This window comes from Chinchilla lanigera, unplaced genomic scaffold (genome assembly GCF_000276665.1).
Source record: "Chinchilla lanigera isolate Chin_1 unplaced genomic scaffold, ChiLan1.0 scaffold00017, whole genome shotgun sequence".
Lineage (NCBI taxonomy): Eukaryota > Metazoa > Chordata > Mammalia > Rodentia > Chinchillidae > Chinchilla > Chinchilla lanigera.
In genome coordinates, this window is record NW_004955418.1 from 29,978,878 (window position 1) to 30,002,840 (window position 23,963).

At 48.1% G+C, this 23,963-nt stretch overlaps 2 protein-coding genes across 4 annotated transcripts in view; one reads left to right on the forward strand and one right to left on the reverse strand.

Annotated features, from left to right (window-relative positions):
• Positions 1-6,923, forward strand: part of Pgbd2 (piggyBac transposable element derived 2) — a 34,323-nt gene extending 27,400 nt beyond the window's left edge. For 2 of the 3 annotated variants that reach the window (XM_013513077.1, XM_005382331.1), the window contains 2 exons: positions 2,996-3,057; positions 4,514-6,923. In XM_013513077.1, the coding sequence (XP_013368531.1) occupies positions 3,041-3,057; positions 4,514-6,311 (1,815 nt within the window). In that variant the 5' untranslated portion in view covers positions 2,996-3,040 and the 3' untranslated portion in view covers positions 6,312-6,923. Of the gene's footprint in view, positions 1-14; positions 474-2,995; positions 3,058-4,513 lie in introns of those variants that run through there. The other variant, XM_005382332.2, reaches the window with a different exon arrangement.
• A 5,294-nt stretch (positions 6,924-12,217) lies between these two features.
• On the reverse strand, positions 12,218-23,010 carry LOC102009385 (olfactory receptor 2T27-like). The gene is made up of 5 exons (XM_005382363.2): positions 22,050-23,010; positions 19,705-19,863; positions 17,591-17,682; positions 14,939-15,111; positions 12,218-12,407 (listed from the first exon to the last, which is right to left on the reverse strand). Exons 1-5 carry the CDS (start codon positions 23,008-23,010, stop codon positions 12,218-12,220), a joined length of 1,575 nt encoding a protein of 524 aa, XP_005382420.2.
• Positions 23,011-23,963: the final 953 nt, after the last annotated feature.

Sequence of the window (23,963 nt, forward strand, 5' to 3'; positions counted from 1 at the left end):
GCGAGCCGCCTCCCCGGGACCGATGCCGAGGTTTCTCGGTGTCTTTGTTTCCCTTCTTCCCGCCTCGGAGCAGAGGGGCGGCGAGGGCTCTGCCGCGTCTGAGTCCTCTCGTCCTCGCTTCTGCACCTGCCTCAGCCGAAGGCATCTACAACCACAAGATGCATTTTTAAACGGCGTTTTCCCTTTGAAATACTTTCAGAATCTGAAACGAGCTGCGAGCGGCGCAGCAAACTCCGCAGCGCGCCGTTCTCCGGACGCCTCCGGACGCGGACGCCGCCTCCACCGAGAGCGGCCGCTGCAGCCCGGGCTCGTCGGTGCTGGCCCCGCTCTCTTTAGACCCCCGCCTCGGGGCCCGAGCTGCGCGCCGGTCCTCGGAGCCTTTACTCTTCCTCTTTTGAGTACTAAGCTGCACCCAGCCTCTTTATTATTTTGTATTTTGGGACAAGGTTTCATTGAGGCGTGCACTTGCAGAGGTCAGTCTTGAACTTGTGATCCTCCTGCCTCGGCCTCCCTGAGTGCTGTGGTCACAGGTCCGCACCATCCCACCAGGCTGGGCTTTACTTTTTTCACGCCTCTTCCTCCCCCTGCGTGGCATCGTCCTGCAGCGCATTTCCTGTCCTTGTCTCTGTACCTGCTGTGGTGTCTTCACCGTGGTGTGCACTGCAGTTCGAATAAGCTTGTAAAGTGCAGACCTGATGGGGTTCTGCCTGTGATGTCACATTGGCCTGCATCAGGTGTTCCCTCACAGTGATGGAACGGGGCAAGTGCAAACCCCTTGGGTCACGCTGTGTGCAGGCCAGTCGGCACCTTGTTCTGTTCTTCCTGGTCCCGACATGTCTTCGCTTCACCTGGCCATGTGCCTTGTCCATCTTCCTCCTGGTGGGTGATAGGCGGAGGCCCGAGGCATTAGTGTGGCCCTGGGCTTTCCCTGATAGGAGGAGGAGGACGCTAGGGGCCACCTTACTGCCCCTGACTGCGCTCAGGTGGATCTCTCAGTCAGGGTGGGTGACGCCTGCCCGGGAAGGGTCAGTGGAGACAGAGGAGAGTGGAGACCCGAGGTGCCTTATGTGAGGCCGACCAGGAAGCAGAGCAGGGAGACGAGGAAGATGGGGTTGAGGTTTGCTTTTAGTCTTCGCGGAGGCTTTGACGTCTCACCTGCTTGATTCTCAGCAGCACCGGTGGGCTGTGGGCGGGGCTGGCCAGGCCGGGCCTCCTGGTGAGTGGCTGAGCGGGAGGAGGGCCGACGGGGGTCATCAACACGACCTCCCTGTGAGTGGCTGTTGTGTGCACACGGCTGGGGGAGAGTGACTTGGCCTGGAGCAGGCAGTGCCAAGGGACTGGCCTGGGGCGGGGCGCTCTGAGTGACTTCGAGGGGCCCTGGAGCTGCAGCTGAGCCTGCAGGTGGGGAGGGGCTCTGTGGGGAAGTGAGGCCGGAGCTGTGCGTCCATGCAGTGGAGGTCAGGAGGTGGGAACGTTCAGTGGAGTGCCGCGGACACCTGTCTCTGTGTTCGGCCTCTTGTTGTGAGTTGTGTACCGTCCGCATCTCCCTGTACAGCATCCGGTCACTGGAGGGCACAGCTGGCAGTGCAGAAGAGCTCCGGGTGTTGTACTGACGGCGCACCGCAGACTTTAGTAATGCTGGTGCGGTAATTCTCCAGAATGGCGCTGGGACGTTAGATGACAGACAGCCCTGCTCTCTTGGAACTTGTAGAACGCTCGCTGTATTGTACTGAAATGGTCGAAAAGACAGCTTACGTTAGTGGGAAGCTGAATTTGCTTCTGAGCCCAGGTAGTTACAGATGGCTTTTGTAGGACAGCTGAACATCCTGAAGGTGAGAGACAGGCTGGAGTCAGGAGCGACCCGCGCGGCGCGGCACCTCTGTGCCCCAGTGCCCTTCTCCCAGGGGGCCAGTGAGCCCTGGCACGGCCCCGGGGCTGCCCTGCTCCCCTGTGCTGAGCATTGTTCAGGGAAGGCGGGGAGGAGGCAGGGCAGGCTTGCGGTGTGGCGGTGCCCCTCGGGCAGGAGGGACGAGCAGCAGGGAGCTGGTGCTGCTGTCTCCTTGCTGGTGCCGGTGAGCCAGGCCAGGTGAAGAGAACGCACAGGGAGGTCGGTGTCTCCAAGGGTGTTGGCCTGTGCAGCCGTCCCTGTGCCTCGCTGGTGCTTCCCCCTGCCTGGGGAACATGGGAGCGTGGGCCCTGAGGTGCTGCTCCGCAGCCGAGCCGTGGTGAGGCCCTCCTCATCGCCCCCACGGCCTGGCAGGTGCACGGGAAGCCGGTGTGGTTTGCCAGCTGTGTGCTCACAGCCCTGGTATTGGCGGACAAGCAGTCCCTTCAGTTTAGGTGGTTTTAGTTCCCATTTTAGTTCACATTTTTGTGATTTCTCTTCAAGTATTTACTGACCATTTAGGATTCCATCTGTGTGAATTCCCCTTTCATGTCTTCTACACACCTTTCCTCTCAGTGGGATAAAAGTCTGTTTCTCTCGTTGTCTTTCAGGAAGCCTTCATGTGGTGTCCCGGAGACTGGTGGTTTTCTGGCTGTGTGCATTGTGAACGTCTTCCATCAGGCTGTGGCTTTGGTTTCGGGTGTTCTGTTGATAGATGTTATATTAATTACCTGTTGCTGGATCAAGAATCACCCCACAGCTTCCAACCTGAAAGCAGCAGGCATTTAAGGTGTTCCACTGCCACCTAGTGGGAAAGGCGGACAAAGTCCAGTGCCCGGTCTCACACAGGACTGCTGTCCCAGCCCTGGCCAGCCCCAGAAGTGGTCAGGCATCCTGTCTTGGCCCATGTGTGTTTTTGAGCTAGCATTGAGGAGGGGGCTTGTTTCTCCCGAGTACCCAGTTGGCCAGACAGCGTTTCCCGTGTGCACTGCCTGCTCCCTTCTGCTCCACGGAGAGCCTGAAGCAGGAGATGTTTCCACAAAGGTGATGAAGATGCCGTGGCTTTGCCGGTTAGGATGTTGTTTTTAAAACTGGTTCGTTGTCTTACAGCTTCCCGGACTGTGGGTGAGGACAGGCTCATCCTTCCCGCTCGGCATGGCGTCCGCGGCAAGGTAGGAGTGCTGTCTGGGGGAGTCTTGAGTCAGGGACACTGTTAGCTCTGGGTCGTGCTGGCCTTGGGCAGCAGTGCTCAGAGGGCAGAGAGCAGGCGGAGGGAGGGGAATGAGGAGAGACGAGGCCATGGAGCGTGCGTGGTCCCTGTGTGTCCGCTCCACACAAAGCCCCTTAGCTCTCCTGTCCCTCCAGACACAGACACTGGGGGCCACCCGGGGCCACCCCAGGCCCTGGCAGCTTGCCGGGGGCAGAGTGAACCCCTGCCCCAGGGAGGCATTTTGGCGTCTGGGGTGAGCAGGGCAGGGCAGTGTGGCTGAGAGGGTGGCCGCAGCCCTGAGAACCTGTCTCCTGGGCCCACACAGCTCGGATGATGACGACCTCAGCCTCCCCAGGCTGGGGGTTGGGTCTCTGTCGGCCTGCACCTTCCCGGGGTGGAGGGTCCTCAGCATGGACCCTGAGGGCTGGGCTGTAACAGGTCCCCGTGCCAGGCCCCTGCAGCCGTTCCCAGGTCAGAGGACCCTGTCACAGCCTGGGTCCAAGCGCTCCTGTTGGAGGTGGTGTTCCTGTGGCATCCGGCCCCCCCGCAGTCCCGGGCAGGCCCCGGAGCGCTCTGCAGCGGTCCCCACGGCCTCTCTCCCAGCCTTGACGACTGTCTGAGCTGGACTGTCACGCTGGGGGCTTGCCGTTTGTTGTCTGTGCAGCCAGCCCTCGGCAGGCTGGGCCCACTTCACTCCTCAGGCCGCCCCTGAGCGTTTCCCTCGGCGCCCCCTGTGGAGGGAGGCCCTGCTCTCCCGCCTCGGAAGCTTTGTCTTTGCTCACAGGCCTGCTGCTGGATGGCTCTGTCACGTGTGCGAGCTGGTTCGGAGCCTCCGGGTGGGCATGAGCCTCGCCCCTCCACTTGCCTTCGCCTCCGGGCGCACGGGGCTTGGCCCAAGGCCTCCTGCCTCTCACTGCTCCGGAGTGGCGGCACTGAGCTCCCAGTGAGGAGCCGCCTGCGAGGCTGCCCGCTCAGTGCCTGGGTGTGGGTGATGAGCATTCTGAGGGGGGCCTGAGAGTGGGGAGCGAGGGCAGCGTTTCTGTCAGGTAGGGGTAGGTAGGAAAGCATGGTAGCAGCAGCCCCAGGACCACTAAGTCTAGGCCAGCAGGAGTGGGGGTCCAGGCCCCCAGGTTTCCTGAGGGAGTCGCTGTTCCCTCGGTAAGGGCAGACGCGTCCAGCGCCATTTTGAAGGAAGCTGTCTCCTGGGAACACCTCCTGTGGGAGGAGAGGATGTAGAGCCTTTCACCCTGAAAAACTAGTGCATGTAGAAGTCGGTTCACACGGACCGGGAACCCCTCCCGGCCCTGTGCCTGGTGACCGAGACCGAGGCTGCCCGTTCTGAACTCCCTCAGCGCGGTGCTCCGCAAAATCGCGCTCCCGGAGGGGCCTCTGCCTGACCGTGTTCCCTTCCGTTGCAGAGGTGTCCCTCCCGGGAGAAATGTCCGCCCCAAGGCCAAGGCCGCCAAGCTGCTGGAGGTTCTGAGTGCTCTGGAGGGGGACGACTCAGGCAATGACAGGGAGGAGATATTCATCGCGCCCCCTGACAACGCCGCAGGGGACTTCACCGACGAGGACTCGGGAGACGAGGACAGCCGGCGAGGGCCCCAGCTGCCCGGCAGCGTGCTGCACGCCTCAGTCGTGTCTGAGGACTCGGGCAGCGGGGAGGACAGTGACGAGCTGGCGCTGCAGCCGGCCCCCAAGAGGCAGAAGGCCGGGATGGAGGCTCAGCGCGTCTGGACCAAGAGGGACATCCAGCCGGACTTCGGCAGCTGGACAGCGTCAGACCCTCACATCGAGGACCTCAAGAGCCAGGAGCTGAGTCCCGTGGGCCTCTTTGAGTTGTTTTTTGATGAAGGAACAATTAATTTCATTGTTAACGAGACCAATCGTTACGCTCGGCAGAAAAACGTCAACCTGGGCCTCACGGCCCAGGAGCTGAAGTGTGTTCTGGGCGTCCTGATCCTGAGTGGCTACGTCTCCTACCCCAGGAGGAGGATGTTCTGGGAGACCTCTCCCGACTCCCACCATCACCTCGTGGCTGACGCCATCCGAAGGGACAGATTCGAGCTGATCTTCTCCTACCTGCACTTCGCAGACAACAGTGCGCTGGACGAGAGCGACCGCTTCGCGAAGGTCCGGCCGCTCATCGCCCGGATGAACTGCAACTTCCAGAAGCACGCGCCGCTGGAGGAGTTCTACAGCTTCGGCGAGTCCCTGTGCGAGCACTCTGGGCCGCGCAGCTCCCGGCGGCTGCGCTCCGTGCGGCTGGGCCACAGGCTGTGGTGCGGGACCACCAGCAGGGGCTACCTGGTGTGGTTTGAGCCCTCACAGGGCACGCTCTTCACCAAGCCGGACAGGGGCCTGGACCTGGGCGGCAGCATGGTCGTCAGGTTCGTGGATGCGCTTCAGGGGCGGGGCTTCCTGCCCTACCACATCTTCTTTGACAAGGTTTTCACAAGTGTCAAACTGATGTCCATTTTGAGGGAAAAGGGCATTAAGGCCACAGGAACCGTGCGTGAGCACAGGACGGATCGGTGTCCCCTCAAAGATCCCAGGGAGCTGAGGAAGATGAAGAGGGGCTCCTTTGACTACAGAGTGGACGAGCGCGAGGAGATCATCGTGTGCCGCTGGCACGACAGCAGTGTGGTCAACATCTGCTCCAACGCCGTGGGCATCGAGCCCGTGCGGTTGGCCCGCCGGCACGCAGGCACGGCCAGGGCACGCGGGCAGGTCCACCAGCCATCGCTGGTGAAGCTGTATCAGGAGAAGGTGGGCGGCGTGGGCCGGCTGGACCAGAACATCGCCAAGTACAAGGTGAAGATCCGAGGCCTGAAGTGGTACTCCAGCTTCATCGGCTACATCATCGACGCCGCCCTCAACAACGCGTGGCAGCTGCACCGGATCTGCTGCCCGGACGCGCAGGTGGACCTGCTGGCCTTCCGCAGGTACGTGGCCTGCGTGTACCTGGAGAGCAACGCCGACACGTCCTCGCAGGGCCGGCGGGGCCGGCGGCTGGAGACCGAGAGCCGCTTCGACATGATCGGGCACTGGATCGTCCACCAGGACAAGAGGACCCGCTGCGCCCTCTGCCACTCGCAGACCAACACGCGCTGCGAGAAGTGCCAGAAGGGCGTGCATGCCAAGTGCTTTCGGGAGTACCACACCTGCGGAGGCGCCGAGGCGCGGGGCGCACAGCGAGGCGTTGACGCGCGGTGACCGGAGCCCGCGGAGCGCTTCGGCTTCTCTTGTGTTGGAAGGAAGACCGAATCCCTGTTGATTTGGTTTTGTATTTTCTCCCCATCCCTGTTATAGTTGTCTATTTTATTGTATGCTATTGTGCCTACTTGTAGTATAAATTAATATTTATGTTAGTATGCTTACAGATCTGTATTTTATACTGTTATTTTTTGAAACTTATTCAAATAAAATTTTGCTTTGGGGTAGATTTGAGTTCTAGTAAGGAGGATCAAAGAAGAACTTACATAAACAGTAAAAAGATTATACTGTTATGTGCCATGATTTATAATCTGAGGTATAGGCAGTAGTATATTAAATATCATAGTGATACAGTGACGGATTTCTTAGTGATATTTATCTCATATAGCCTAAAACTATCAAACTTTCCACAGAGAGTCTGTCTTGTGTTTGTTCAAAAAGCTAGAGTTGCAAAGTTCATATATTTTGATAAAAATATTTTCCTAATTACATATATCCATGTGGAATCTGTTTATATAAATACCATGTGGTAGGGATCCACTTTTCCCCCCCCCACATAATTTGTTAAAAGAGAAATATATTTCTTCACTGAAATAAATACTTCACTTGGAATATTTGAATTCCACCTTTAAAATTTTCTGAGCTTAGGGAAAATGTACTGAAATAAGGAAATAGTTTTATGTTGGAAAACTTGGTATGTTAGGTCCCAGCACTCTAGGAGGCTGAGGCAGGAAGATCACAAGTTCAGGCCCAACCTGGGCAACTTAGTGACTTAGCAAGACCTTGTTTCAAACAAAAATTAAAGGGGCTGGGTTTGTAACAGCGTGGAAGTCTCGGGTCCAGTCCATCATACTGCACCAAAAAACAGCAAAAGGAAAGCCAGTCTTCAAGTTCATAGGGAATTTGTAAGGGCCTCCAAATAGCCAAGACAGCCTTGAAAAAAAGAGAACAAAGTTGGAGCTTTGATGGCAGAGTTACAACTGCAGTAATAAACACTGTGTCACTGGCATAAAGATAGACACAGAGACAAGGAAATGGAATGCAGAGCGTAGAGACAAATGGTCAGTTGATTTTGAACAGTGGGGGGAAATATTCTCGTGAACAAATGGTGCTGGAATGATTGCATATTCATAAGCGAGAGAAAGGAGCTGGACCCCTTCCTCACACCGTATATGGCAGTTAACTGAATGTGGACCAGTAGCTTACACACTGAAGACGTAAATCTAAAGGTTTGGGCATATCAGTGACCTCAGAGCAAGTTGTGTATTTTTTCTTTGGGAAAGAACATTTGAACAACAGGACAAACAAAAGAGGAATATTGATGGAATCACCTGTTAACAAGGTGTTCATTCACTGTCCAATGGCAGAGAAATCTTTGTAAATCCTCAGTGAATAAAGACCTCATTAACGTAGATGGCAGAGAAAAGTGTGCCAAATTAAATAAAAAGAAATGAGGAAAGATGAACAGTGAAGATACGCAAGAGGCTGCTGTGGTGTCAGTAAAATGCAGAGGAAATGACAGATCCTTTCCATCAGATGTGCTTGTTCCGTATAGGTCATTCCTGGTGCTGTGGCTGTGGAAAGGTGGAGACTCAGGCAGTAGCTGCGTCAGTGGACACTTGAGTAGTTGTCATATCAGGAAGATGTTTTTTGAGGAAATTCTCTGTTCAGCTCTCTTGTACCACATTGGTCAGGAGTGTTTGCAGATTCTGAGCCAGGAACGTTCATCTCACTGATGTCGAAGAGGATGATCTCTAGCAACATGGAAACTGCTGTAAAGCTTCCAGCTACACATGGCCAGTTGTGACTCTTTTGTGGGTTGAGGGAAATGCCAGCGTGGCATGGACAGTTTGAGGATGTGGGAGTGGGGACAGGCTTTCCCAGGCCATTAACAATCTAAAGCTAATATCCGGCAGGAGCCTGCTAGTGTCAACAGCACCCTGGCTGTCAAGGCCAGATGCTATCCTTGTAGCCGTAAGCTCCAGGTGAACCTAAGGACAGCAAAGGAGACTGGGGGTCAACAAGCATACAAGGAGGGAGACACTGAAATGCTGTCTGTTCTTCCCCACAGCTCTACGGAAATGATAACTCCAGAAGATGTGGCAGTCATGCTGGTTATTGTAGATGGCTTTTCCACCATGTTTCTAATAAGTGAGGCACAGCTGAAAAGCTTGGTACGTGTTGATGGCAGACTGGCAACCCAGACAGAATGGAAGCTTCTCACAACAGTGACAGTGGCTGTCAGGCCTTAAATTACCTGAACAGCTATAAAAAGAATTGTGGTAAAAAATAAAATGGGCTTAAGTACACAGTTCAGAAGTGTGTTCATGTTGTGCAACACACCTCTTGGAAGTCTTTCATCTTGCACATCAGAGACTTTACAGACACCATCCCATCTCCCCCACTCCTTAGCCTCGGTTACCACCATTTTACTGCTGGGTTCTGTTGGACTCCTTTAGGGAGTCCAACGTGTGTGGAATGTGTGGAATCAGATGGTCCTTTTTGTGGTTGGCTTATTGCACTTGGCATGATGCCAAGGTTCATTCATGTAGCATAGGACAGGGTTTCATTTTTTAGAAAAGGTGAATGATAGCACTCTATATATACACGTTTTCTTTACCCATTTATCCATTCGTGGACTTGAGTGGCTTCCTCCTTTTTGCTCTCATGAAAATGCCTCTGTGAACATGTGTAGGTGATTAGCTCTTCTGTATCTTGCTTTTAATTTCTTTTTGGCTCTATACCCATTAGTGGGATTACTAGATCATATGGAAATTCCATTTTACATTTTTTGAGGTTGGGGATATAGTTAGTGGGGTCCTGGGTGAAATCCTGGCATGGAAAAGAAAAAATTTCCTGGAGAGGCACAAGGAGGTCTGTTAGAATTGGAAGCACACAGTCAGAGTAGTCTGGGGCCATTGAAAGAGGCATAGTGTAGCCTGGAGCTGGGGAGACTTAGGAGGTTTGGTGGTGGAAGCCTGTGGAATTTGTGAAGTTACAGGAAGTTTGGGCTTGGTTTCCAGGAGAAAAGTGGTGATTCCCCCCAGAGGTAGACAGTGACTGAAATTTAGTGGTGAAAGGACAGCCCATTTTGTAGGTGAAGGCATAGGCCCAGTCTGTTGTATTTTTTTAAAGATGGGTGTTCTCTTTTCCCTGAGAACATTCTTTGAAACCTTTTTCCATCTCAGGTCAAGTTTCTGTTCTTTACCTTAGGAACTAAGCTAATGATGGACTCAGTATCTTTGAGGGATTTTGAGTGTGATGAGCCTGGGAGAAAACCCAGACCCTCCTAAGAGTACACAGCCTAGGAGGAAGAGGAGTGCAGTTGTGGAGGGCCTTGGGGCACGTCGGGTCCTGAGGCTGCTGTCTTGAGTACAATTTTGGAAGTGTGGTTTTTCTCATCTCCTTAGCTATCTTATTCTACCTCATCCTCCCCCCTTCCCCCATTTTGATCTCATCTTAAAGGACGCAGGGGATGGAAGGGCCACCTTCTTATGCCTACTTCAGGAAGGGTGGGGGCGCTCACCCTGCCTGGCCAGGGGTCGTCCCATGCTGACTGATCTAAAGAAGATGGATCCTGATCCGTGAGCGATCATCCTTTCATAACCAAAGTTGACACCTCAGTGCCTTGTTCATTTCCTGGCGGGCTTCCCAAGGGGAATGTCACAGCTGGGCCTGAGGAGGGTTCTCAGGTGGGATTGGGGAACCTGGACTCATCCATAGGGAAGGGTATTGGGTCATCAGCTTAGGCCACAGAAAACGAATTTTCCGAATGCATCAGTGAGAGGCATAAAGAGGTTTATTAGAAGAACTGAAAACACAACTCAGAACAGAGGGCCCTGGGCGTCATGGTGCACCCCTGTAGTTCCAGCGTTCGGGAGGCTGAGCCAGGAGGGTGGCACAAGTTTCATGCCAGCCTGCATCGGGAGACCTGTCTCAAAAAAAAAAAAGGCACTTAATTTTTTTTTTTTTTTTTTGTGTGTGAAACCTCCATTCTGTTTTCTGTAACAGCTGCACTATTTTACAGTCCATCAGTAGTACACAAGGGATTTAATTTTTTCACATCATCACAGGCATTTGTTATTGTCTGTTCTTTAGATAGTGGCTTTCCTAGTGGCTGTACAGTGATAGTTACTGACTTGCATTTTCCTGGGATCGGTGCAGTTAAGTGTCTTTTCCTAAGCTCACTGGACATTTCTTCATCTTCGGAGAAAGGTCTATTCAGTTGTTGCTTGTTTCAGTCAATTTGTTATTGAATTGTAGGAGTTCTTTATATATTCTGCTATTAACTTGCAAGTATTTTCTTCCATTCTGTAGATTGCTGTTTCATTCTGTTTATTTGTTCTTTCGATATGTGGATATTTTGTGCTGTTGGGGTTCCATTAAAAAAGCCACTGCCAAATCCAATGACACCAATATTTTTCTGTTTTCTTCTAGGAATTGTATAATTTTGAGTTTTATATTTAGGTCTTCAGTCTGTTTCAAGTTAGTTTTTCTATGTGGTATAAGGGAAGGCTCCAACTCCATCCTTTTGAATGGAGATAGTTTCCCCAGTACCTGGGGTACCCGTCTCCTCATGGAGCCGCATGCCGGTTATTCTGGATGAGGCATATGGTCATCAGAGCCACCTGGCTCTCACCTGGACTCAGGTCCACACATTTGTGTAGTGCAGAACATACTGTTAAGGCACAGCCACACATTTTCTGTTCAGCTGGACAGTGACGTGGCGGGTGGGGCAAGAATGTCGCTGCACTGCTGAAGAGTTTGGAGTTTTCAACAAGCAAGAGAGCCCCGAAAGTTTTTTAGAAGTGAGACAGAGATGTGCTCAGAGAGCCTTTGGCCAGGAAAAGACACTGGCAGTCCTTCCAGGAGTGCCCCCTCTGCCCTGAACAACTGCTGCCTTCATCAGTTTATCAACTAACCTGAGCAGGCAACTCCCATGCAAATTAAGAGGGTTGGTGCATGTCCCAAGCTACCGTCTCTCCAGTAAGGAGATCACAGCTCCTCCTGCACGCCCCGCTGGCGGTGCCCCTGGGGAGGGCGGAGGGACTCATCCTACACCTCCAGGGTTACCAGTACCCTCTGGGCTGTGAGTGTATGCAGTGTGGAAAGAATACTGGCCAAACTCTGCTCATTACGCACACATCTGCCTTTGCCTAACTAGTGGCCCTGGTTCCAAATAGACCAGGGAGCAAACCCAGGGCTATGCCAATTGAAGCCTGCTGGACCCAGGAGAGTATGCTGGCTTAACGAAATCCTGAGACTTTAATTACTCTGAGTCTCCAGACAAAAGAGCTTCATGAGAAAGCAAAAAGAAACACATGGTCCTGTGGATGCACTGTTCCCCGGTCTGGACAAGCCTGACCAGCCAGGGCTGCCCTGGGCTCTTCCCATTCACCACTCAGCAACAGCGCAGAGCTCCCGGTCCCTGAGCACACGGGGCTTCCGTTGACAGGAGCTTGGCTTCTGTACACACACGACTTTTCTCTTTCCTGAGGCTGAATTTCATCATCATAAAGTCTCAGAGAAGGGACAGTTCTTCCAGGCACACTGGCCTAAACCTCAGTATCAGGCTACCTGCCTATCTTCGTTGCTTTTCCTTTCCTGATACACCTACACCGTCACCCTCTGGCACTGGAGAAATGACCTGCGTATGGGTTCATATCACCCACCCCTGGGAACTGTCTGAGCCATGGTTATATAGGTTTTCCATCTCTGAAATTGAGAAAAGTTCATACCCTGTTTGCAGTTCTTCCAAGTTCCTTAGATATAAAGGCTCAAGAAACTCCAGTGCAGTGTGGTTAAAGTGACCCAGAGACAGGACTTTCTAATCTAGCCAGGTGACTCCATGGAGTTAAAACAAAAAGCCCAGGTGGGCTGATTGCAGTCTGACTTCAGACTGGGGCTCATGTAGTTGATGGCACGTAGGCACGGAGCGGCGTGTTTCCCATCAGCAGGCACCGGGGAGCAGGAGCATTGAGATGGCTAAAACCACCTCCCGACTTTTCACACTGTACAGCAGCAATGATGGGAACCCAGCTCCTTTCTCCAGTGGGAAGGCAAACAAATGGGGGTGTGGTAATACACCTCAGTAACCTGTGGGAAAATGTAGGATGGGAGGGAGAATATTAAGATCATAAACAAAATGCTTCAAGAGGTTAAGTTTATATAATACATACCCTCAGACTGTGAAAAATTTCCCTTAAAAAAACCCCATATTTAAGAAAAGAGCCATTTTCCCTTTACCTCACCCTCACTCTCACCCAGGTCTTAATGTCTCTTATTGCTCTTGTATCTTTTGAAGTTCTCTGCTCTGTTCAGAATGTTAGGGATGGGGTGCACTAAGCCTCAGCCTCCCTTACACACATCTAGAGAAAGATATCCAATTACAGGAGAAGGAAGAGATTTCTCTCAGATGACTTTGGTCTCCATGGAGACAAGTTTTGACAGCTCTGGACTCTGCCTGGGCTTGGGCTGGCCTTTCTTGGCTGAACTCCTGAGTTTAGTTGGTTATGCTTCCTGGTGACCAGAAGCCTGCTGAGGAGGGAGTGACTCCAGCAACAGTGAATGAATGGGTGGATGGGTTATACCTGGTGATCATCTTTCCGAAGTTTTCTCTTGGTTATCACAAAGAACACAGCTTCCTTCTGTCTGTGCTTGGAGGATGAGGGTCCTTAAACAATTCAACTTGTGTGATGCTGTTAGACTTTCAGAGTAAGTAAGACATCAAGCCTCCGTTGGGGGGATTCCTCCTTTTTCCCTGCTGAGAAGATGGCTCTCGCACACTGCTTGTTGGAGTGGGGGTCATAGCACTTTGTGTAGTGAATATGGCACAGTAGGCACGGTTGTGGCCTTGCCCAAACGGTTCTATACTTCCCTGTGACACACTGAAGCAGGCGATCAGCCTGGTGCCTTAAGGATCTTTGTTTTGATCTGCTGGGTAGGGCATTTAAAACTTTCCTGTCTTGTTTAATTAGGAAAATAATGATTGCATTAAAAATACAACTGATGGTCAAAAATTCAGCTTTATTCCAGAACTACAAATGCTCCAGTCTGATGGCCCATACCTTATGAGCAGATTCTTGTGGGGAAAATCATGTCTTTCTATTTATTTACACAGTCACTTTCAAGAACACCGTGGTTTCTACTCCCTGCAAAGATAATTTACATTAGCCCACGGTAAGAAGAATGTCTTAACGCTTTGCTACTTATCCAAGTGTTATTTGATAATTCCTTTCATTAGGGAGCTGAGCACACCTTAGCTTGTTCTCTTTTCCTAAATCCTTCAGCAAGACTGCAGTGGAAGTCCTGGTGATGTTAGAAGTTCATCTGAATGCTCAGCCAGGTGAAGGTCTGATTCCACACTTGAGTACTGTTGGCAAAGATCAGTTCCTTTCTTGTAACTCTTGGATTGAGACGCTCAGTTGTTGTTTGCTATTGGATGGGGGTTTCATTCAGTTTGTTGCTTTCCATGGGAGCAGCTTACTGCATGAAAGAAGAAGAGAGAGAGGGAGAAGGAGAGAGAGAGAGAGAGAAAAGGAGAATGAGTTGGGTGTCATAGTCTGTTTGAAACCTAATGCCAGAGGTAACAAGTGACAATAATCCAGCCTGGGTTTAGAGATAGATTGTAAAGGCCGTGAACATGGGAAGGTGAAGATCGTTGGGGTCATCCCTGAGGTTGCCTATCACAAACATTCTCTGAGTTCATTATATTTTTGCAGTACTTTTGGATTTTAAACTTAGACAGTGTCTTTAAAAAATAATTTGCTCATCTCCAGTGACTTTTTATTGCTATTATTTTAGTGATAAACAAAATTGAGCAAATGATTAATAGGCATCAGATCCCCAGCCAAGATAACAGTGAAGGAACCATGTATGCATCTACTATTGCACTGATTTTTGAGTAAATACTCAAATATTGAGTTTTTACTTTCAGGGTTTTGCTGTAAGTTATTGCTGGAATAATTTTCCAGTTACTCACATGGATTCTTTTAATTTAGGTCGCCTAGGGAACAAAGATGCTTTTAGTCAGTGTAAAAGTACTCACTTTCATGAATAAGGAGTATAAGGAGATGCTTAGAAAGTCATGAATATCACTAATTTAAGTTTTAAATTATTACTTATGGTTCACATGTGGAGTTTTAATCATCTAGGACACACAGAAAATGTGACAGACTTCAGTTTCACATATTTATAAATTTCATTACAGTCAGTTAATTTAATCGTATTCACCTTTAACCCTTAAGCCTTGTGTAAAGATCTGTCCTTACTTCCCTTATGATTTTAGTAGGTCTATTCATTGGGAGGTCCAGTGACTTGATAGCCGCACTCTCCTCTCTGGAACGTTGAGCGTATGAATCATTTCAATCTGAATGCGAAGTGTTGCTAAGAGAGCAAGATGAGAAGAATCAGCAGTGGGGCTTGCATTCTGTTACAGATTCTGCTACTCGATTTAAACCTGGTATTAAACACACTGGCCTTGGTCATCGTCACTCTGCAACTATCCTCTTTTGGTTTTGAAACCTTGTACAGTATCATTGAGGTGTAGACTCAGACTTTTGTGTCCCAAGGCTTGCAGCCCCAACAAAATAGTGAACAGCTTTATCAGCAGAGCGCTGTGTACTCACTCTCGACATCTGGCAAGTTCCCACATCTGCGAACTCTTTGGGTGATGACGTGACAGGAGAGAGGGTCCTGAGGTCTGTCCCACTGAGGGCAGAGTCTTGAGCGTGACCTCCTTTCTTTTAGGCTGGATGAGGCCGTTGCCCTCTTGTTCCACCGTCTTCTGCTTGATTAGGCCCTATCAGAGACAGACGCATACAGGGCCCTGTGAGTAGCAGATTGTCTCTACAGCGTGGCACTGGGCTCTGGAGAAAGGACGACACGAGTCGAAGGTGTGGGCTTCTGAGAGTGGCATCTCTGGGCGCAGGACTGAGTGGGGAGGCAGAGTGTGTGGCTTCTAGCACCCTGCACACAAGCAGCACAGTTGTGGCCGCTCTTCCTTCAGCCTGGCTCCATGCTCTGCTCCTCCTCAGCCCCAAGGTGCTGACTTCTGGCCCGTGTGCCACCAAGTCACACATGTACCTTCAAAACAGCATCTCACTCACCCCTTGTTTAAATTTTTACTCTTCTGTTGACCATTCCTTTCCTTCCTACTCCGTATATCTGTGCTTTCTAATTCAACACAGGGCCCTCCCCCACAGTCCATATCCTTGTCCACTTTGCCTTTAACAGGAAATAAATCCTAATCTTTCTGATGCTTGCAAGAAGGAGAGAACAGACTGACTAATTATGATGGATGGAACATTTTTTATTCCCAGATTTTTACTTGGCTAGAAACTCATAATTCTAGGAGGTTTTGTTAATTTTTAAGGTAAAAAGTTAGAATTTTATCACTTTTTGTAAACTTAATTAATATATTTCATTTAAATGATTGTGTCAATAAAATGAGAAGATGTGGTTTGCTCCAGAGAAAAGTGGCTGGAAGGCGGTCCTGCTGGTAGGTAACTCACAAGATACAAAAACAGCTCCCAGATCCTCATTGAAAGTTTAGGAGTGTTGATAAAATCTTTTTCATCTCAGTCGAAGAAATAGGTTTCTGACTGCACTAAGATCAAACTGCTAATGCCGTGTTAACCTCCAGCAAGATAAATTTTATATTGTACAGGGGAATACTTCCCCCTTTCTGTTCATCTTACCCTGGTTTTCTAGTTTATATTACAAGTACGGCTTGAACAGCTTATGTGTTTTTCTAGAACTGTCCATTTTCTTAGGGATAATCCATCCAGGTAGACAAAAGTGACAGCTTTGTGTTGCCTTCCATACCAGAAAATCCAGACACTATTATCTAGCTGGGTGATTTTATGTGCTGAGAATTGTCTCTCGAGTTCTGGATTTCAACACACTGATGGAAGCATTGTTTTTCCCTGCACATAGTTGCCTTCAATGACAAGAACTCTCATCTGACATTTGTGTGGTGTCTTTTCCCAAGGTGCACATGGACGTGGACCCAGCGCTCTCCTCCAGCCCCTGTGGATCACTTGCTTATCCTGGGTCCTGCTCTGGGCTCAGTGCTGAACTGGCTGCCTGAGGGAACCTTGGCAGGTTCTTTCAATGGATTTAGCCATTGAGATTCATGTAGCTCTGCTTTGAGGGTGAAACAAAAAAGTGTATTTTTCTGAAATGTAGAGTCAATCAAAGTTCTTTAACTCACTTTACAACATGTAATCCTCTACAGCACAATGTCACATGGAGAATAGGAGTTATCTTCTCAACATTATATGTACTTAGAATGATATTCCAAGATCACACCAATACTTAGATTCTGGGATTAATGAGTTTGCACTGTAACAAATGTTTTATCTGAATATTCAGCATGTATAGATCACATTATGTATATAAACAATGCAATATTATTCAGCCATAAAGAGAGAGAAAATAATCACATTTGCAGGAAAATGTTGGATATGGAAACCATCACGCCAAATGACATTAGCCAGATCACAGAGTTAAGTGTCTCATGTTTCCTCTTATGTGGGACCTTCAAAAATAAGTAAGTAGAATAATGTATAAATGAAGTGAAAGAAAGAGTACAGGAGACCAGGGGTAGAGCTCTGGAGACAAGGAAGGTGACAGTGGAAGGGAGGAGGGAAGAGGGGGAGCTGGGAAAGAAACTGATAAAGATACCTTAGGTGCGTGTACCAACTTTCCAGAATAGATCCCATCATCACATAATATTAACACTCACTAATATTAAAAGATTCTATGAAATCCAAGAGAGGCAGAAAGTAAAATCTTGCATGTTTTATTAATGGAAAAACTTATTAATTAAATAGTTACATGAATAAAAAAATGAAGAAATGAGATATGTCAGGAAAGGAAGAGGTGGACTTTGGGAGATGGGAGAATTTAGTTTGGAAGAGGTAAGAATGTAGTTTGGGAGGGAGTAAAGGAATTTCATAAGATCAAGATATGTTAAATACATGAAGTTAATTTCCAAAATGATCTTTTTTTCTTTCTTTTTGTTTTAAAGAGAATAAAAAAATAAAAATGAAACACAAGTTTAAAACAAGATGATAGGAAATTAATAATGATTGTTACATTGCATCTTGTTATCCCAAATGATCTTTATATTTCCATATTAGTAACACATATTAATAAAATAGTAGCTACCAATACTGAATAAACCAGTTCAGTAAAGTTGCAAGGTGAAGATAATCAGTGTACAGAAACCAGCAGCATTTATACACTGACAAGGAACATGCTGTTGTGGGTTATACCTTGGTGTACCCCAAAACCTCTATGCTCTTGGTGGGGGCTTCTGGGAGTAATTGGGTCATGGGGGTGTGGTGCTCATCACTGGATTCATCTACTGATGGATTTGTAAGTAAAGGTGATGTTGGGAGGTGAAGCCTGTGGGAGCAGATCATCACTGAGTGTGTGGCCTGGAGGGTTTCCCTCCCTCCTCCCCACTTGATCTCTCTCTGCTCCCTGCTGCCATGCTTTGAGGAAGGCTCCTCTGCGATGCCCCTTTGCCATGCCACCCTGCTTTGAAGACAGCAGACTATGGACTGAGACCTCTGTGATCTGTGAGCCAAAACAAAGCTGTCCTCTATGTTGTGGATGTCAGGTTTTGTAGCTCGGCAAAGAGAACGAAGGCAACTACCCAAGACCATCTGTAGATTCAATGCAATCCTCAGCATAATACCTATAATGCTTTTTTTTTTTTTACATCAAGAGAGATAAACAATCTTAAAATTCACATGAAAGCATTACAAAAGACCTAGAAGAGCCTAAGTTATCCTGAACAAAAACAATAAATCAAAACTACATCAAATGTAACTGGAGCCATCAGAATAACAGGCTTCAAAATATGCCAGAAAATACAGAAGGCAATAAACCCTGCTACTAAAATAAAACCTGACACATGGACCAATGAAAGAGAATGGAGAACTCAAAAGGAAGTCTGCATTCCTACAGCAAACTGAGCTTGAGAAAGGCATCAGAAACACACAGGACTAAAAAGACCGTCTCCTCAGTCTCTTTATTAAGCCATGTTGGGGAAACTGGATGTGCCTATGCTGGAGCAGTAGCCAGGTAACTTCCCTCTAATGTGTACAGAAGTAATCTGAAACATGCCTGAAGGCCTAAAGGTAGCACCTGTAGCATGAGATTTCTATAGGGAAACACGAGGGAAAGTTCTTTTGGATAAGAGCCCCGTGCACAGGCAACAGAAGTGAAGGAGACAATCGGATTACATCAAAGTGAGAAGCTTCTGCACAGCAAGGCAGCTGCAGAGTTAAAAGCCAACCTAGAGAATGGGAGACAATATCTGTAAACTATCTAAAAGGGTCTCAATATGTGAATTCACTTTTAAAACAGGGTGAACATCTGAATAGACACTTCAAAAAATAAGATGTACATAATGCCAAGAAGTGTTGAAATATGCCCAGTATCCCTAATCCTCAGGAGATGCAGTTCAGAATCATAGTGAGATCCTTTCCAGCTCAGAAGGGCACCACCAAAAAGAGAAAAGGAAACCACAGAAGGTGGAGTAAGGGCAGTCCTAGCACAGTGTGATGGGAATGTAAACATTAGAGCCACTGTGGAGAAACACCGTGAAACTGTCTCAAAAAGCTGAACATAAAACCACCATTCAATTCAGATACTATCTACCTCACTACTAGAGACATGACCCAAGAAAATGAAATCCTGACGGCCCAGAGATATTTGCTCTCTGATGTTCACTGCAGCACTATTTTCAACATAGTAGTTAAAGTATAGAATCTGTGGAGCTCTCCATTAAGAGCTGAAGAACAATCGCGTATATTCACATCGAGTACTTTTTAGTCACAGAAATGAAATCCCGTCATGTGCAGCACTGGGATGGAACTGGAGGTCAGTAGGTTAGGTGAGGTAGGTGAGGCCTAGAAAGAGAAGTACTGCAGGTCCTCTCTTGTGTGTGGAAGCTCAACAGTCTGTCTCATGGAAGAAGGGGTGTAGGAGTGGTCACTGGGGACAGGAGGGGGAGGCAAGAGGAGAGATGCAGTTTCATAATGCACCCAAACTCAGATGTGGCTTCCTGGAGACGGTGCAGTAACTATTGGTTACAGAAATCTCTCAGGCATTCCAAGATAAGTAAAAGGTGTGAAATTCTGCTGCATCCCATGCAGCTCATGACGTTCCCAGAGTGAGCAGGGTGAGAGGATGGAGATAAAAGGACAGGAGTCAGATGCAGAAAACGGTGGCCAGATGGAGCCCTCTTTCCTGATGGGAGGGAAGGAGGAAGGAGGAGGAGAAGGAGGGAGAGTCCAAGGGCTGCAGGGCGTTTATTTATATACTTGGGACTATCACGTGCAACCCCTCCACCTAATAGCTTATCTACGTGGCTTGCCTGAGGTGCCCAAGTGTTCCTGATGCTGGTCTTGCTCTGGCTCACACGTGTGATTGTGATCAGTGTCCAGCTTCAGCTGCTTCCCACAATATTCATGCTTAACAAGGATTAACTGCGAAGCGATGGAAGTGCTTATTTCCTTAACTGGGTCATTACACACTGTGAACAAGTATGAAATTGCCGTAATGTACTGCATAAAGATGTACAAATATTGTGTTTTATTACATTTGAAGAAAATGAATAAAAGAGTTTATTTAAAAAATTGTCTGATCATGGGGGCAGCTGAAAATTCTCTATTGAGGTACCTAAACTTGTTGATTTGAAAAGACCACTGTCACTCAGATGAAGACATGGAAGACTTGTCAATTGCAAAGCCAGCTGCGCTGTTCCAGACACATTTACCGTGGTGATTATCAGTCAGCTTGTCTTCAAGTGATGAGTTGTGACAAACAACAGAACATGAATCCCACCAGGAGTAGTAAGTGAGGGCAGCGATGTTGGTCTGTTTCTAAAACACTAAAAGTCAATCAAAGACAGTAACAAGTAATAATAACAAAAACCACAACACTGGAAATGATGTAGAGCTTCACCATACAAGATGGTAGGAGTTCAACAATGGTTCTTATACTGCATATTGTTGTTTTCAGATCAGTCATTCTGACTGTCAGATCTTACATTCTTATATCTGGTGGGCTGCGCAACTTCGTTGAGGATAACAGTAGGTCATGTAGCAACCATTGTTAATTCCTGTCATTTTGTTTTGAGGTCATGTGTCATTTTTGTTGTTTTTGTGTTGTTTTGATTTTGTCTTTATTGTTCCTTTGTTAGTTTTCTTAATGTTTAAAATTTTAAAAAAAGTACTAAAAGTCAATCATGGTAAATTCACTAAATGAAAGCCATCAACCAAATACAGACTTCATACCAAGAAACCAAGTCTAGCCCCAGGGAAGGAAGTGTGATGGTTTTGTTGAAGGCGGTTCTCCTTTACCACAGAAAAGATTTATTTTTCCTCATGGATTTGAGGTTTCTGTCCCTGGCTGCTTGGTTCCTGGTTATAGAATGTCTGAGTGGGGAACAGGTGAGGTGTGAGCATCTCATGCTGCCCAGCAAGAGGGCAGAGACAGGAGTGAGGGAGAGAATGTCCCCCTCCAGATGCCTCCTAAAGTGTCCAGCACTGCCCAGTAGCCCATCAAGCTCTGAATGCACCAGTGGGTCAATCTGTCTATGATGTCATGGTGCTGATAACCCAATCACCTCCTAAAGGTTGCGCCCCTCAACCTTGCTGCACTGTGGACTAAGCCTTTAGCACATGAGCTTTTCAGAGAACCTTCAGATCCAAACCACAGCACAATCTTCAAATCTGACTGCTACATTTTTATTAGGAAAGTACCAACTTCATGTTCTGACATTTTAGATAAAAAAGGAGATTTAGTCTATATTCTAGAGGAGTGTGTGTATGCCTTGTCTCATCCTTGACCAGCCTGATTTTAACTTCTAACTATGAGGCACTCAGCCTAAAATAATTATGGTTCATTTTTATTGAACATGAGATAAGGCCTCATTTTTCATGCCTAGAAGGCCTTAAGAAGCTGCGTTGTCTTACATCCATAGCCTGATTCCAAATGCATGATCTGTATAACGTGCACTTACTCCCTCGACTACATTGGCTTGGAGGATTTGCACACTCCATCTGATTGAATCTCCATAGCAATGCAACAGGTGGGTGCTGTTAGTGCATTCAGATTGTCAGGGAAAGATTGCATTGTCTTATTAGAGGTGCAATAATGGTATAAACTGACAAGAAGTACAAAGGAAAATTACTTGTTAGGTCCAAGAGAGTGGAAGTGTTACCCTTTTCCCTCGTGAAGCATAATGACTCAAGTTGCAGGTGTATGATTTTGTTAGCTGACGTTTCAACAATTGAAGGCAAAACAGATGATGTAGTGTCATGTCAGTTCAGACTCCCACTTTGCAAGTTGGACTTCCTGAGCCCACCCAACAGGGTGACTTCTCTTGTTCCGAGGAGATTAAACCTTCCTCTTCCCAAGAAGGCTTAAGCAGAAGAGTGTATTTGTGTGTCAGGCATATAGGAGTAAAATGGTGATGTGTATTAATTAGAGAAGAGTACTGTAGATTTGAAATTTCAAGTCAGAAGAAGTGGTCCCTTTGATGGTACTTTCAGGTCATGAACAGTGTATTTTAACCTTTATTTTTAATCACATGCCAGATCATCGAAGTAAATGGCCTCTAACATATGTATAGCTCTCATGATTGAGTCTGTAAAATCCTAAATCTTTTGAAAGCAACTGAAAGATATATGCTATCATAAAATTATAAGCACCTACAGGTAACCCAGTGGTGTTTCATCTTTTGTAGGGGGCATCTACTGAAGATTGTATTCTTTAAAGCTGCTATGACATCCTTGTTTCTGAGGCTATAAATGAGAGGATTAAGCATGGGGGTAAGGATGGCGTTAAACATGAAGAGAGACTGGTTTAATTTGGGTGTCTTCGAGGAGCCAGGCCTCATGTAAACCAATATGGCAGGGCCGAAGTACAGTGTGACCACACAGAGGTGGGAGGAGCACGTGGCCAGAGCCTTGCTCCTGCCCTCAGGAGAGCTCATGCGGAGGACAGCAAGGAAGATGAGGGTGTAGGAGGCCAGGATGAGACTCAGGGGAATGAGAACCACCAGGAAGCAGGACACCACCACTGACTTCATGTATGAGGAAATGTCCTCACACGTCAGCTTTAACAGAGCTATTCCCTCACAGAGAAAGTGTGGGATTACTCTGGGGCGACAGATGGGGAAGTGCATGGCATAGGCAGTATGAACCAAGGAGGTGGCTCCTCCTCCTGCCCAGGACACTATGACCATCTGTGTGCAGAGGCTGCGGTTCATGATGATGGAGTACCTCAGGGGGTTACAGATGGCGATGTAGCGGTCATAGGCCATGAAGGTCAGCAGGAGGCACTCAGCAATTCCTAGGGTTAGACTAATAAAGATCTGGGCTCCACAGCCAACCTGTGATATGGTTCTCCTCCCTGAGAAGAAGTTTGTGGCCATTTTGGGGACAGTAGTTGAGATCAAAGTGAAGTCGATGAAGGACAGCTGGCTGAGCAGAATATACATGGGAGTGTGGAGTCGGGAATCCAGCCAGATGAGGAGAATGAGGACAGCATTGCCCATGACAGCCAGAAAGTAAACGAGAAGGATGAGGCAGATGAGGATAACGAGGTGGCGGGATTCAGGCCAGAGTCCCAGGAGGATGAAGTCTGTGGTGATCGTCTCATTGTCTCTCCCCATGGCCATGGCTGAGCACCATTGCCCTGGAAGTACAGGCAGGCGTGTCATAACGCATTACATGGTTCCTGTACAGCAAAGGAGACAGTCAGCAGAGCGAAGAGACAACCTAGAGCATGAGGAAAATGTTTCACAGTGCTATTCTGGTAGAGGACGAGTATCTGAAATCTATAAAGAATTAAAATTATTAACTGCCTGTCTTGGTTACTTTTCTCTCATTGCTGAGGCAAAATACCCAATGCCCAAAATGAAGGAAGGAAAGGTTTATTTAGCTTACAGTTTGTGGAGGTTTCAGTCCATACTTGGCTGGCTCCGAGGCAGAAGGTAATAAAGCAACAAGAGCAAAGAGGGGAATGGCAGCTGAACAGCAACGCAGCCAGAGCAAAAGGGAGGAATGGCTGCAAGCAGCTTCTTTCCCTGCCTTACTTTGTAAACAGGCTAACCCCACCTAAGGGGCGTGTAGCTCTCACATAATCTCCATGCCTTCCTCTTCCACAGGCTCAGGATGTATACAAAGTAAGCACCCTGGCTTCCTGCTGAGTCACTTAGCCAAACCTCTAGACTCCCCAAGTTGACACAATGTATCAACCATAACACTGCCCAAATCAAATGACCAGTGTACAAAAATGGGCAAATCATCTGAGTAAATGCTTCTTAAAGAAGTACAAATGGCCAATAAGTACACTGATAAAATGTTCAGTATCTTTGGGAAGTAGCAAAATGCAAATCAGAACAACCCCGGGGTTGTTCTGCCCTGGGGTTCTCATGCTCAGGTCAGAATGAGCATAATCAAAAAATAAATAATAGTAAATGATGACATGGATGTGGAGTTAAATAAAGTGCTCTACATAACTGGTGGGAATGTAAATCAGTAACCATTATAGAAATCAGTGTGGAGATTCCCTAAAGCTGAAAGTAAAAGTTCCACTTGAGCCAGCTGTATCTGTGCTGGTACA

Bases quoted from the DNA above. Each gene is read 5' to 3' on its own strand.
- LOC102009385 (XM_005382363.2), bottom strand. From the start codon at position 23,010: ATGGGGAGAGACAATGAGACGATCACCACAGACTTCATCCTCCTGGGA. The intron at 19,864-22,049 runs GTAGGTGCTTAT...ACTTGTTCACAG, and splicing joins GAAACACCACTGGGTTACCT to TGTGTAATGACCCAGTTAAG. The intron at 15,112-17,590 runs GTATAACCCACA...TGTCTCTGATAG, and splicing joins AGGTTTTGGGGTACACCAAG to GGCCTAATCAAGCAGAAGAC.